The sequence below is a fragment of the Archocentrus centrarchus genome, chromosome 16 (assembly GCF_007364275.1).
Source record: "Archocentrus centrarchus isolate MPI-CPG fArcCen1 chromosome 16, fArcCen1, whole genome shotgun sequence".
NCBI classification, from domain to species: Eukaryota; Metazoa; Chordata; class Actinopteri; order Cichliformes; family Cichlidae; genus Archocentrus; species Archocentrus centrarchus.
The window spans coordinates 17809895-17823140 of record NC_044361.1 but is presented as its reverse complement, the minus strand read 5'-3'; the positions used below and the strand labels follow the sequence as shown (position 1 = coordinate 17823140).

Sequence of the window (13246 nt, the reverse complement as noted above, 5' to 3'; positions counted from 1 at the left end):
CTCAGCACTCAGGGTCATGGACAACTGAGAGAACAGAAGTAAAGCGCAGGCTTTATTTTCTGTCTTTAGGCACAGCTGTTGCAGTAACACACAGCGCAAGCAAAGGATACAGACGCTGAAATGATTTCAGCATCCCCCTATCCTCTTCTAAATGTGCCGCTCTGAAATCGTCAGCACAAGAAGCAAAACAGCAGCACTGTGGTCTTTTGTAGTGCCTCTGCCTCTTTGATGAGCCCGCAATGCACTCGGGATATCCATCATGGCCTGTGGGAAAATACTGGCCCATATTTGCTCTGTGCATCTTTTATATTTGTAAATTGCTGTAAGGATTAATCCATAATTATTTGGATAAATACTATGGCTGATAAATGCTTGCTCTCTTTTGGTAAGGAGAGTGGCCACTAAAGTACTGCAGTGTAAGGAAAGTAGAGAACGACCCGGGGATAACAGAAGTGCTCATTTACTTCACCATCAATACAGTCTTTTACAAGGGTGTGTCACTACAGTCAGAAGGGACAAGAGATGTTAGAACCCAGAGCACTCGTCCCCATGTTAGGGAAGTACACTAGACTTCACCCACTCTCTGATTCCCTGATCTTTGTGTATCTAACCACGTTTTCTTTCCTGTACATTTTTATTTTCATCCAAAAAGACTATTATCTCACTTTATGTCAGGTTGTCCTTTTTCTCTTTGTCATTCACTGCAAGCCACGGGTATTATACCTATACTGTTATCGAAGAGGCTAAATTTAGTAACCTGTTATATGATGGATGCCACTCTATCAGCTGGAAGATAATTTGACATTTCCAGGTACAAACTTCATGCTGGCAAACTGTCTCTTGTCTGTCCTCAACATAAACCTCAATTTCCCAGCGCGCGCTGTAACCCACGCCTCTTCTTCTTCTTCTTCTCACATTCTCTACAGCTGCTGCCCTTGGCAACCTGGTATCAGATCTGGCAGGGCTGGGGTAAGACTTTTAACACAGAAATACACACACACACACGCGCGCACACACACATGTATTCTTATGGGTAACTGCTATACAGAAATTAAAAGGGAAATTCAAACAGTTCAACTACAATTTAAAACAAGGAAAGGAAAGGAAAGGAAAGGAAAGGAAAGGAAAGGAAAGGAAGATTTCTTAAGCTGATAGTACAGCAACACAGTGTTTTCCACACAAATATACACAGATAATAATAAACATATTATTCATGCTACTTTAAGAAGATAAAGGATTGCCATCATATTACCACCTCTTTGTCCTTAGGGCTAACTCAATAAATTGCTCAGTATTAATCACTTATAGGATTTAGCCCAGGTTACCACCAGCCTAATTTAGGCTTATGAGTGTAGTTTGATTAAAACAGGTTTGAATTAGGTGTTTATAGATGGGGAAGTAGAAATTATTTTTTTGTGATCTGTAAGCAGGAGTTATGAACTCTAAGGGTGATTTACAGTTTATCCTTTACAAAAGAATATTTTTTTATGTGTGCACATAATATAATAGTTTTAACTGCCATTATACCCTGTATTAAACATGAAATGTGAAGGTGACATTTTTTTTAACCCCCACTTAAAACAGATTTTTTTTTTAAATCCCTGATGCATGCTTTAATTCATTTGTTTTCCTCCTGCAATTTCTTCATTTTTATTTTGTTTCCTCTCTCAGAAAAACCACAAATAGTTTTTTTTCTCCCTTCCTACATAATTGAAATTAAAAGAATAAAATTAAGTAAAGATTAATTCAAACATTGACTGCCAGGACTGATGAATTGGTGCACAATATTTAATGTGATTTCCTTAATAACAGGATAATGATATAGCAGTGCTTTAAGGTCATGTGTCATGGATTTTTCCATCAGCTCATTCATGACCGTTATCTACCTAAGCGCCTCCTTGTGGCCACAGGGACAATAACCCTCTTGAAAATGAGATCTGGATCTCAGTGGGGTTTTACCAGGTTAAATAATGGAATAATGAAAAACTGGCTTCATGAGCTCAGCCATGCTTTTTACTTAATAAAGTGATGGGAGAGGACTTTAATAGTCAGGCGAATGTACTGAGAATGGATTTACACTCATTCTTTTGAATGCAGACCATACAGTGGAAGACACCGTGCTGTTTCCTTTTCAGTGTTTTTTTCCTGTGACACATTACTCCAGGTCTTGTGGTCCATGTAAACACTCTCAGTAGGCACACACAGTTTTGCTGCTGTGAATGAGTTTGTGATTGGCACTCAATCAAAGAGGAAAGTGGAGTCCCTGTGGCCACTTTATCAAGGTGAGACAAGGAGTGTGAAGGCCATTCCTCTGCTACAGAGTCTCAGTGGAGCTACAAGATATTTTCACTGCAACATTTGCGATACAGATTTTGTACACTGCAAATAGGAAAGGCTTTAGTGTACACATAATGCTAGACCTTTAAATTACACTGGGAGCCAGTGGCACTTTAGTGGCTGCTGAGAGACTTGGTGGACTTCTTGCTGAGGTTGTAGGTAAGCTCAGGCTCTGAGATCCCAAATGACTCTTTATTGCAAATGTTGCTGTTGGATTTCAAACTGTTTGGTTAACAGCAGTTGGCAAAGTCCCTAAATTTTAAAAAAAAACAAAAAAAAAACATATGCATATGGTTTTCTATTTGTGGCTTGGATTACATCCACACTTTGAAACACAGTCAGTTCACCTGGAACGAGATCAAGCTTCCCATTTCCAGGCAGCATGGATGTGAGGATGTTCAGCTGAACTCATTATCCACCTGCATACATGAGCCAAATGAGAGGCACTAGAGACTGAGTAAAATGCTGCTAATAAGCTTACTGTGAACGGCAGCTTCTTTTAGTTTTGTTGAAATGTTCAGATTGTTGTCAGAGTGCCTTCAAGTTTTATTTAGTCACAACTGACTTTTGAACTGCTATGATGTGCAGTGAACAACAGCGTCCCAGGCTGCAACTTTTTTTTGCCTTACCTGAGTTCCTCTCTCCTGATTAATGTGGGTGTAATGTACCTTTTGTCCGTAAAACTTTTTTGCTGTTGTTGTTGTTAGAATTACTTAAAATAAAAAATAAATTGTCCTGTCCCCGGTGTTTTCTGTTTCTGTGGATGCATGCCAGCATTTTAGCAAACACACTGAGATTGTAAATTGTGTGTGGGTGTGCTTTGTGCAAATAAATCCATAAACCCGCACACAACAGCACACAGCAGACATGAATTTTCCTAATTTAAGAGACACTGACTCACTTGTATAGAATTTCATGTGTGTGTGTGTTTTCTTTGTGTTTGGGCCTGTGGTGAACAATCTGTGCAACCATATCCACATATGTGCCAGTGTATACATATTTTATCGTGTAGGAGTTCATCTTAGGCCACGTTTGTAATATTTTCCTCCGTACGCGTGTTTAAGTGTTTTGACAAATGTAGGAAACCATCTGAATCTCGCTGTACTCCATAATTTAGCTCATGAGTCATTCTGACCATTCAGACAGTTTTTACCGATGCTTCTGCACAGCTTGGCCTCAGCTGTTGAATGAATTTCTTACAAATGCAATGCATCAGTGGCTTTTTAGGGCAGACGAAGAAACACACATTAGCGATCTTTAGGGAATACAAAAAGTGGAGACGTATCGCCCTGCGTATCATGCCTGCATTTCCACCTTACTCCTTCTGGAATAATCTGGATTATATCCCATTACCTTGCATTATAAAGAGTAGGGGAATGACTGTGTGACTGATGCCTTTTGAACTTCACAGACTAACAATAGTGACATTTCATCAATCTAGGCTTATCTAGTGTGGCCCCTAATACTTGCTCTTTTTCCACAATTCTGATGCACATCTCTACTAAAGCTAACACTGCACAAAATTTTTTTCCACAAACTGAGAAACTGTGTGAGTGTGTGTGGTTTTAGTGCCTTCAGATGTAATTTTCCAAACTATAAAATGTTTCACGGGATTTTCTGGTCATTTGTGATGCAGCCAGTTGCTGTTTCAGCCTGCTTCACGTACAGTGAATATGCCGCCTGTTGTTTTGGGGATGAGCGCGGGCCTTACAGTAGCTATCTCTGCTTTCAGTAAATTTCATCATTCCAGTATTGCGATTGCTACAGTGTTTTGTTTTTGATGCAGAGCTGATTTATTTTGCCTTCTGTTGTTGCAAGAGGATGAATTTGATGTAAAAGCTGCGAATGATTATGACAGTTATTTAAAAATCATTTTAAATGCAGAATTGAAATATAAAACATAAACCAGAGACTTAATGGCTACAGTGTAACCAGTTCAGATGCTGCAAGAAAAAATATTGTCTAATAAATCTAATTTTTGTCCTCATCATTTTGGTTTTATTGGCTTAATAGCTCATCATCTGTTATGATAAGTATCAGTCCTGAAACACTCTATTTCTACTACTTCTGCTGCCTGATCCTGAAAGGCGATGGGCCCAAAAGTACACCCCTCTAAACACACATGCAGGTTTCCTCAGGTTGCCTTTTTGTCAGATATGCTATGTGCAGATTATCGCTCCCCTAACCGCTCCAGCTGCAGCTTATTTGCATGTGCAGCCGACTGAGGCTCCATTAGTGCCAGTGAGCGAAGCAGTCCTGGATCCAAATATCAACCTGAATTTCTTTCCTCACATTCAAAACTGCTTCACCTGCACCGTATTTTCATGCTTTTGGCATATGTAGGGTCACATGACTGGTCAGGATGCTGTTATTGTGTTTATGTCAGTTACCTTAGTCCACTTTCTCCACTATTCCTTCTGCCAGATAATCTTCTTCTTTTTTTTTGCTTAAATGCCATTTGGCAGACTGGCTGTCACCTCGTGTCCATTTTACACAAAAGTGGCTCTAACTGCTCACTGGAGCACAATAATGACCTTCTTGCTCAATTTCCAGCATGGCCAACTATAGAAAGAGTCCCACAGTTTCCAAATGTCTTTCATTCCTGAACTATTGAGGCAAATGTCTCTCTGGGAACACTCAAAACTTTAGATACCACTTTATACACCTTTGCCTCGGTGCATGATGTGCCACAATTTATCTCCAGATATTTCCTCAGAAGCTATAACTTTGATTCTAGCCGGAGTAGAAACAAGTGCGTGGCTTCCCAAACAGGCAAAGGGACTCCAGTTGAGTTCTAGAGACATAATTAAAGCAAACAGGAGGCACCTGAGCACAATCAGGAGTATCTCAGTAGAGGCTCTGAACACTAATGACAGATTGCTGTTTTTGTTTATTCCCAGTGGCATATAGTTCTTCATACAATATTCATTTTCCTATGTCAGACAAACCTTAGAAGTTATGGAGAAAAAAAAAGACGTCTGCATGATTGGTGAGTTTCTAGTAGAGCGCGCTTTATTTGCTGCAATCCATCTTTGCTCCGTCATCTGTATAAATTCACGTAAAGCGCGGAGTTAATTTATACACGGTGAAAGCTTCCTCTTTGACTCCATCTGTTGTTGGAGCTGAGATTTGGCATCCTGCTGGGTTTATGAACGGCAGCGACAAGAAGCAGATTGGAACATTAATCTGCTGATTTATTTTGTCATTATTAGCACTAACTCTTGTTGTTTGCGTTGCTGCCCTGGGTAGGAAAGTATCATTCTGCGGGTGGGTTTATTGACTTATGATATATAATGCAGAAAAATATCAGCGGGGGATCATTATGTGAACAGGAACAATGCAAACACAAATAGACAGCGGCAGATTTAACCTATTACAGAAATTGCCGTAAGCCTTTAACAAAACCAATTTTGATATGTTTGTTTGTGTACGCCACATTTTACTGAGTGAGACTTTTTATTTCACATCATTTTTCTTTTTCTCACAATAACATTTTAATGAGCGCAAGACTTTACTATTCAGACTTTATTTGTTTAGAATGATTTGATGGAAATCTTTGATGTTGCTGCTGGAATAGGTGTGTGCAATAATTCTCCAGGCTTTCTGAAGTTTTCTCTGGACATTGTCTGTTTTTTCATTCATTCATTTTCAGTCCACTCTTTGTGTCTGGCCATTTTCATAGGAATGTCATCTGTTTGTTAAGCCACTTAACACTGATCTATGAGTCATTTAAGCATTTAAAAAAAAAAAAAAAAAAAGGCACCTAACTCAACCTTTGAGGGCTTCTTGTTTAAATTAAAGCTGCGTAAGAGTTCAGGCTGTGTTGAAGAGTAAAGGTGGTCATAGCAAATCTTCACTTTCAAGCTCCTTAGAATTGCATGTTTGTCAATAAATCACTGCACCCATTTCCCATTTTCAGCAAAATATTAAAAAAATTTAAAAAATGAGGGGTTGCTCAGGACTTTTGCACAGCACTGTATATAAAGCATTCTATCAGTAGAATAATGCTGCTGCTGCAGTTTGCTGAACTATGTTATGCCTCTTCCTACTTTATTCTTTTCCCTTCTGTCTGTCTCTCCCTCTCCTCAGTCTGGCAGGTTATGTAGAAGCTCTGGCGTCTCGGTTGGGAATGCAGATTCCTGATCTGAGCCCAAAACAGGCCGATATGTGGCAGACCAGAGTCAGCTCTCACACGGTTGGTATAGAAAAACTTACAGCTGTTAACCCAGAATTTGGTCTTCCCCTCTCAGCGGACCCTGGTGGATGTGGATACTAATGAAACTGCTGCAAAAGCCATTTCTGTTGGGTTTCTATTTACTGTGTAAAATGCTCATCAAACCAGGTCAGGCTTTTGCACGCTGACAACAGAAACACAAGTCTCTGCGACTGGCCCATTCAATCACTCCATTCTCCTTAAAGGAAATTAAACCTGACTGATCTTTAATATGCTATGACTGCTGAAGCGCAAAGTATAATTAGCTTCAGTGATTAGTGTGGCACTAAAAGTCACCTGGCTGGCTGTTAAAGGCTGTTGTGGCTCATTAGGAAATTCTTTTTATTAAATATAAGGCTAAATTAACATATCGGGCTGTGGAGATTTCAAGTGTTTGCTCCCAAGCCTTTGTTTGTCTTACTATAAGACAGTAGGTGTGGCATGAAAAGCACTGAGCTTAATAAAAATAGCAAAGATTTCTTTGAACCAACAGACCAATCTGCAGTTACATAAACAACTTTTAATACAGTAAATCGCAATTCTAAGCACAACTAGTTAGACTTTTCTCTCTTTATTGAACCCAGAGAATTATTAATCACACTGCAGGCTGGAGAAAGTATGACTTCTCCAGAAGGTTACTAGATTCAGCTGCTCCAGTTAAAAAGACAAGATTGGACATGCGTGTTGAAGATGTCCTTCTATAAATAAAGGCCACTGAGTCTGTTTTTCTGACAAAAATCTGCTCAAGAAAGATTGGTTTGAACTTTCAGAGAACTTGAAGCATTATAGAGATGCACAGAGGGTACAGAAGACCTGTGTGTTCATCAGTCAGTAATAAGGCGAGTTTTCATGTATTTCCTGAAATACATGAAAAAGAATCCCGCCGTAACTTTCTCCAGCTTGCTAAAACCTTCGTGTTCTTCTTCCCGTGCGCAGGGTAAAGCCATCGGCGTGGGCATCGGCTGCATCCTCGGCATGTTTCCTCTTCTCTTCTTCAAGGACGAGGATGAGAAGAAAGAAGGCCAGATGGAGGTGAAGGAGAAAACGCAGTCACCACCTGCTCCAGCAGAGAGCAGCAAAAACTGAAACGGAACTGGAGACAAATGCTATTTGGAATCCATTTGAACACTTGACTTAATCTGACACTGACTGGAGCGTATGGAAATGTCAGTGAACTCCGTATGGTCCAATCACGTGGCTCAATTGAACTATCACAGGTATTCTGAAGAGGATTTTAGATAATATTTCATTGCAAACTCTGAACTTAAGCACAGGAAAGCTCATCATCTCTTGAAGAAACAGGACTGCTGCTAACCGTTGCACCGTAACCTCACTTTGTCTCGACTGACCGACACGGCCGGAAACGTATTTGTCTAAGACGCTGCAGCGGCCTCCTCGTTTCCTCCGAGTCTGCTCAGTGAGAGATATCTAAACTCTAGATTGTTATCTGCATATAGGATAACTGACAGTTTTAAGCACCCCCTGAAATTTTACAAATGAATACACAGTTAAATCTCAGTCGTATTAAAATCTTAAACTTCATAGGAAAGACTGAACGAAGAGCCACGTCATTTGTTCAGTTTAGTGTTTAAATACCTTTTCTGTGTTTCCTTGTGAGTTTTTGATGGTTGTAAACCAAGGACTGAGTGTCTTCAGTTTTGCAAGCATGTAAGCTTTTGGATTTGATCAAGGTCTCAAAGTCCCAGCTCATCCACAGGCCTTGACAGCTAGTCGGCTGCAGGCGATTGAATATGTAACACCTGATGGCTTTGTTTTTTTTTTTTTTTTTCTTTTTTCATTTTTTGGTCAAGCATATATGTACTGCATATAAGCTTGCATGTTCTGCCAAAGCATTTCCACAAGTCACTGAAATGTGCTGAGAAGCTGAAATGTGTACTCTATGCGAACAGCTTTGAAACCTATTTTTGTTTGAAGAAAAGGAGCGGAGCAAGAGGCAGAGGGAGGAAGAGACGGTGAACAGCTTTGGCAGAACGATATGAACTACAAGCTGTGGACCACCTGAGACCTCTTTCCCCATTTGCACTGATCCTCTGGCTCATATATCATGTGATGTCCCTCTTTCTGCTCTGTATTTGCGGCCTAGAGCCAATATCCAACATATCCCTTCCAAGGCAAGTTAATATGCAACCTCTTCTGAAAGCAACCACAGCACAGGGGGGTAGTTTAAATGTTGTTTTTGCATAATGTGTTTGTTGTTGTTTTCATTCTAAGAGATGGCTGTTACAGGATGTGCAAACGGGCTGCATTTCCTCTTGTCCCTCAGTTCTAATGTGTGTTACTGCCCTCCACTGGCTGAGACACAAAGATTTTATTTTTGATTTTTTTTTTTCTTTCAACTTGGCAGACCTGCTACAAGCCCCCACGCACGTGGGGTATAATTCGGCCCCCAGCACCACAAACCTTAGCTGCTAATCTTCTCCAGCTATAATTTCCAATCTCACTGCATCATTTATCACCCTGTAATTATTGTTAAAATGATTCTCCTTCAGGGGCCGAAATGAAGGAGGTAAATATATGAGAAGGAGCTCCGTGTCACAGGGAGTGTATTTATTTTGTTGTAACATTCAGACTGATGTTAATGTGCGTTTGTATTATGTTTCCTCTTTATCTCAAAGGGCCATGTTCAGAACAGAAAATATTTATCAGCACAAAATATACCTTTGAGTATATTTTCAGCAGCGTTCTGTCCCAGGAAGGACCGCTTTGTTCCAGTCTAAACTCACTACACTTGTTCTAAAAACACTAAGGAGACTTTACTCTGTATATGACTGTTCTAGCTATTTATTATGTGGGTAACATGTGATCCTGAAGAGTGCTAATGAAGAAAATATATAAAATGAACACATGCATATATGTAGCTAGGATTTTTGATCTTGATTGCTTGATTTACACCTTGCATGCACTGCTAATAAAAAAAAAAAAAAGTAACCTTAATTTGTTAAAAATGGAGTATGTTCTAAGGTTGTGCATTGCAGCAGGATATGAATCAGTGGAGGAGGATAAAGGAGAGGTAAAGTACAAGTAACTCAGGCTGGAATAAGATGCACAAGCTATATTTTTTTTTTGTGGCTACAAAGAAGAATCATGTGTTTCCCTTTAAGATAGCCAGTGATAAATTGTAGTTCTTTAAAACTGGATTGTCTGTTCAAAGTAAAGGCTATTATGAAAAAAAAAAAAGTTTCCAGTAATAACAGCAATTTGCCTCTTTGAACCACGCTGTTAAATGGCCTGTCTCCAGGCTTTAAGACTCTTTAATGTGCAGCCAGGTGCGGTAAAAACATATAATCTCACTTAAAATATGGTAATATAGGGGAGTTACTGCCTTTTGAAATGGATGAAGTTATTGAAAGGAGGGCAAACAAGAGCTCTGAGCTGATGCAGCCATTTGAATTGTGATTTTTTGGGGGGGAGGGGGGGGTGGATGCAGCATGCTGCAGTCAAATGCATGCATTCTTAAGGATCAGTTTTGTTTGATGTTCTGGTGTTTCTTGAATGCTGTGAGTTGGTAAGCTGTTACGATTACTTTCATTGGTACAAGCAGGTGCTGAGATTAGCTCCATCTTTCTAGGAACTGTTTGGTTTAAGCTGAGAAGAATCAGTTTAATCAGTTATGGGCATGTATGCATTTCACGCAGAGAAAATCTGCATAACGTGGATTAAAAACCTGATTCCTTCCTGCACTACTGTGTCATGTATGGCAGTATGGATGACTTTATTTCTTTTGATGGTGCTGAATAATTCATTTTTGCTTTCTGTCAAGGTAAAATCCATTCCTTTTGTTTGTAAACAAACATTGAATATGTGCTCTGTGCAACTGTAAAAAGATCATTAAAATGAACCTTAAATATAATGTAGAGGAGGAAAAAATGGTGTAGAGTATAGGAGTGTGTTTCTGTGTTTTGTTTTGGAATTTATCTGCTTTGATTAAACAGTTACCACTTGGCTGCAAACATCTTGCCTAGTGTGGACTTCACACATTCTGCATGATCACACTGAAAAATGGTATTTTATAAAGTGATTTCTCTTTTTAAAATGTGTCTATAAGGTATGCATTAAATGCATGGTTCAGCCATGAGGTTATCTGCAAATGATTAATTATGCCTCTGCACACCTGCACAGTGGACATTAAATTAAACTAAAGCTCAGACTTCCAGCTTTAATTCAAGTGCTTCAGTGAAAGTATTGCATTAACTGTTTAGGAGTTCCAGCCGTTTTTATATACACAGTCTCTGGTTTTCAGAAGCACAGGTCAGCCTCAAGTAGGAACACATAGTCATCTTATATCTTTATTTTAACTAGATCATTTACATTCTGTCAATCAATCCCCTGCTCCGGAAAGTAAAGGAGTTCTTTCTTTACCTGATCCAGATACTTGCAGCTGCTTCTCCAATTTTTAAATATCACTTCCTCCTGCGGGGTCTGGATCAAATAGTGGCAAAGATTTAGGAGGACCAGCACAGAATGCTTGAACAAATGAAAGGCAAAGTCTTCCCATTAAAGAACTGACAGCCTGAACATTATCTGGAGACATAATTCTGTGGTTTCAATGATGAAACTTCATTGTGAGTTGTGTGTTATCCTTTTATCTTGTACATTTTTGTAGTTTGCATGGATAACTTATTCCACTTGTTTCTACCTTTTTCTTAAGTGATAAGTTGAGGATTGTGGGTACCCCCCCACTTTTTTAAAGGATATGCAAACACTACAATATAACCAACACAGCTGACTTAAAAAGGTGCACACTTTCACCTTATCTACCTCCAGATGACTGGTGGTGTTTGCAGAAACCATTTATGCAAGTATCCATATTTCTCCAATTTGGACCAGTAACAGCTAGAAAGAGAACATAATCAAGTGTTATAGTGATTTTAAGTACATTTTATACACGTTTGTCGTCTTATTGTAATTATGTGACACTGAGCTCAGGCAGGATCACTGCATGCGCGCACACACAGGCATATCTGTGCCAGATGGGAAAAGACATGACACGAGGAACAGAGATGGAGCCACTTTGCTCGGGGAGAGGCGTCGCATGGAGGAGGTTTGGCTTGATCACAGGAATGAGGAAGCGAGCAAACGGCGAACACTAACAGAAAACGAAAGCTACCTGCTGACTGAAACTAAGCTTCATTTGTTCTTAGAGGTTTTATATTCACAGCTTCAGAACACAAAAATAAAAGCCGTCTTCATTATAGTTTAATAATAACGAACCCACGACAGTTTTCCACTGGAGCTTTATTTGTTACTCACTTAAAAAAAATAAAAATCACATTCCTCCATACAATCAATACTAAAATGGAGCAATGGTGTAGTTAGAAACTCTCACATACACATTCTTACAGTCAGTACATTTATGTAACAAAACATCATCAAAACACATACCAAAAACATCTTCAGTATTGGTCATTTAAATAGCTGCTCATCAACACTCACACTGTAAATTTGCCACTCGCTGCTCGTCTCCCTGCTCTAAAAATGCATCGCCAACATAAAAACATGTGGTGCCACAAATGTTACAGACAAGAACTTAGGATTTAAAGGTTATGACCAGTCCTATACCAGTTAATGAGGCCTGAGGTACTAAGTGTAACCCCATCAGACCTTTTACATCTAAATGTTCAGAACTAATGGCCGAAAGCTATCGTCCCTAACATTTCACTAACACTATGAGACGCACTGATGTACATTCAAACACTGCCACATTCAACAAAATATTTAATAGCATCTTTAATCCAAACTGGCCAAAAAATTTAAATGTTAAAATGTAGTCAGAACTCATAACCTCCTTTAAAATCTTGAATTTACCTTGGAATATTTCTTTATTAAACAGTGTTAAATTTGATTTACACTTTCCCCTCCAACACGCCAACACCCATGAAGTGGACGCTTGTCACATCACCTGTTACGACAAAACTTCAAGCCTCAAAGTAGAGCCTTCATAATTTGAGGGTCGAGTCACTAAGTAAACTGAGCCAAACAGGCAAGTCCAAAACACACATTCTCCTGTAGTTACACAGTTTAGATTCCAAAGCAGCCAATAAAAATGCATCAAGATTGCTTCTCCATGATTAAAGATGACGCACAAACCCAAAGAAAAAACACATTTTCATTAGGCAACCCACACTGTGCATTTTACAACATTTTTAAGTGTAATCTACATTTTCTTTATGTAACAAAATCTTGCACTGTAACTCTACTGTTAGTATTTCTGGCAAAACTTATAATAACCATAATGAAAAGCTAACATTGTAGCTTGCAGATAGCACCATTAATGAACAATCCAATGTGCCACCTTTAAAACTACTTATGCTCCCAAACCTATCATCAGTGCTAAAAAAAAAAAAAAAATACAGCACAATAAATTAAAAAAGGCAAGTGGTATCTTTTGTTTTAAAGTGAATGGCTCATCTGCAATCAGTACATTAACTTCTGATTATTCTGCTTCAACTGTGCAAAGGGAAATGTTCGTGCAGAGAAGGAAATGTGGCACAGTGGAAAAAGGCCCGTTTAAGTCAGTCAAACAACCTGTCTTCATCACTCGGTTCAGCTCAGTTCAGACAGTACAAACAACCACCAGATGTCTCTGTTAAATCAAACTCTCGGTGCTATAAAGAACATGAGAACCACCACGGCACCCAATGAGGAGGAACACGCTTGAGTTTTTAGCTCTTTTTC

The 13246-nt window shown here is 39.2% G+C and overlaps 1 protein-coding gene across 2 annotated transcripts in view; it reads left to right on the top strand.

Moving 5' to 3' along the window:
• Positions 1 to 9495, top strand: part of LOC115793830 (transmembrane protein 65-like) — a 39564-nt gene extending 30069 nt beyond the window's left edge. Inside the window, exons 5-7 of one of the 2 annotated variants that reach the window (XM_030748968.1) lie at positions 927 to 969; positions 6427 to 6532; positions 7487 to 9495. In XM_030748968.1, coding sequence (XP_030604828.1) covers positions 927 to 969; positions 6427 to 6532; positions 7487 to 7636 — 299 coding nt within the window. In that variant the 3' untranslated portion in view covers positions 7637 to 9495. The remainder of the gene's footprint in view (positions 1 to 926; positions 970 to 6426; positions 6533 to 7486) is intronic. The other variant, XM_030748967.1, reaches the window with a different exon arrangement.
• Positions 9496 to 13246: the final 3751 nt, after the last annotated feature.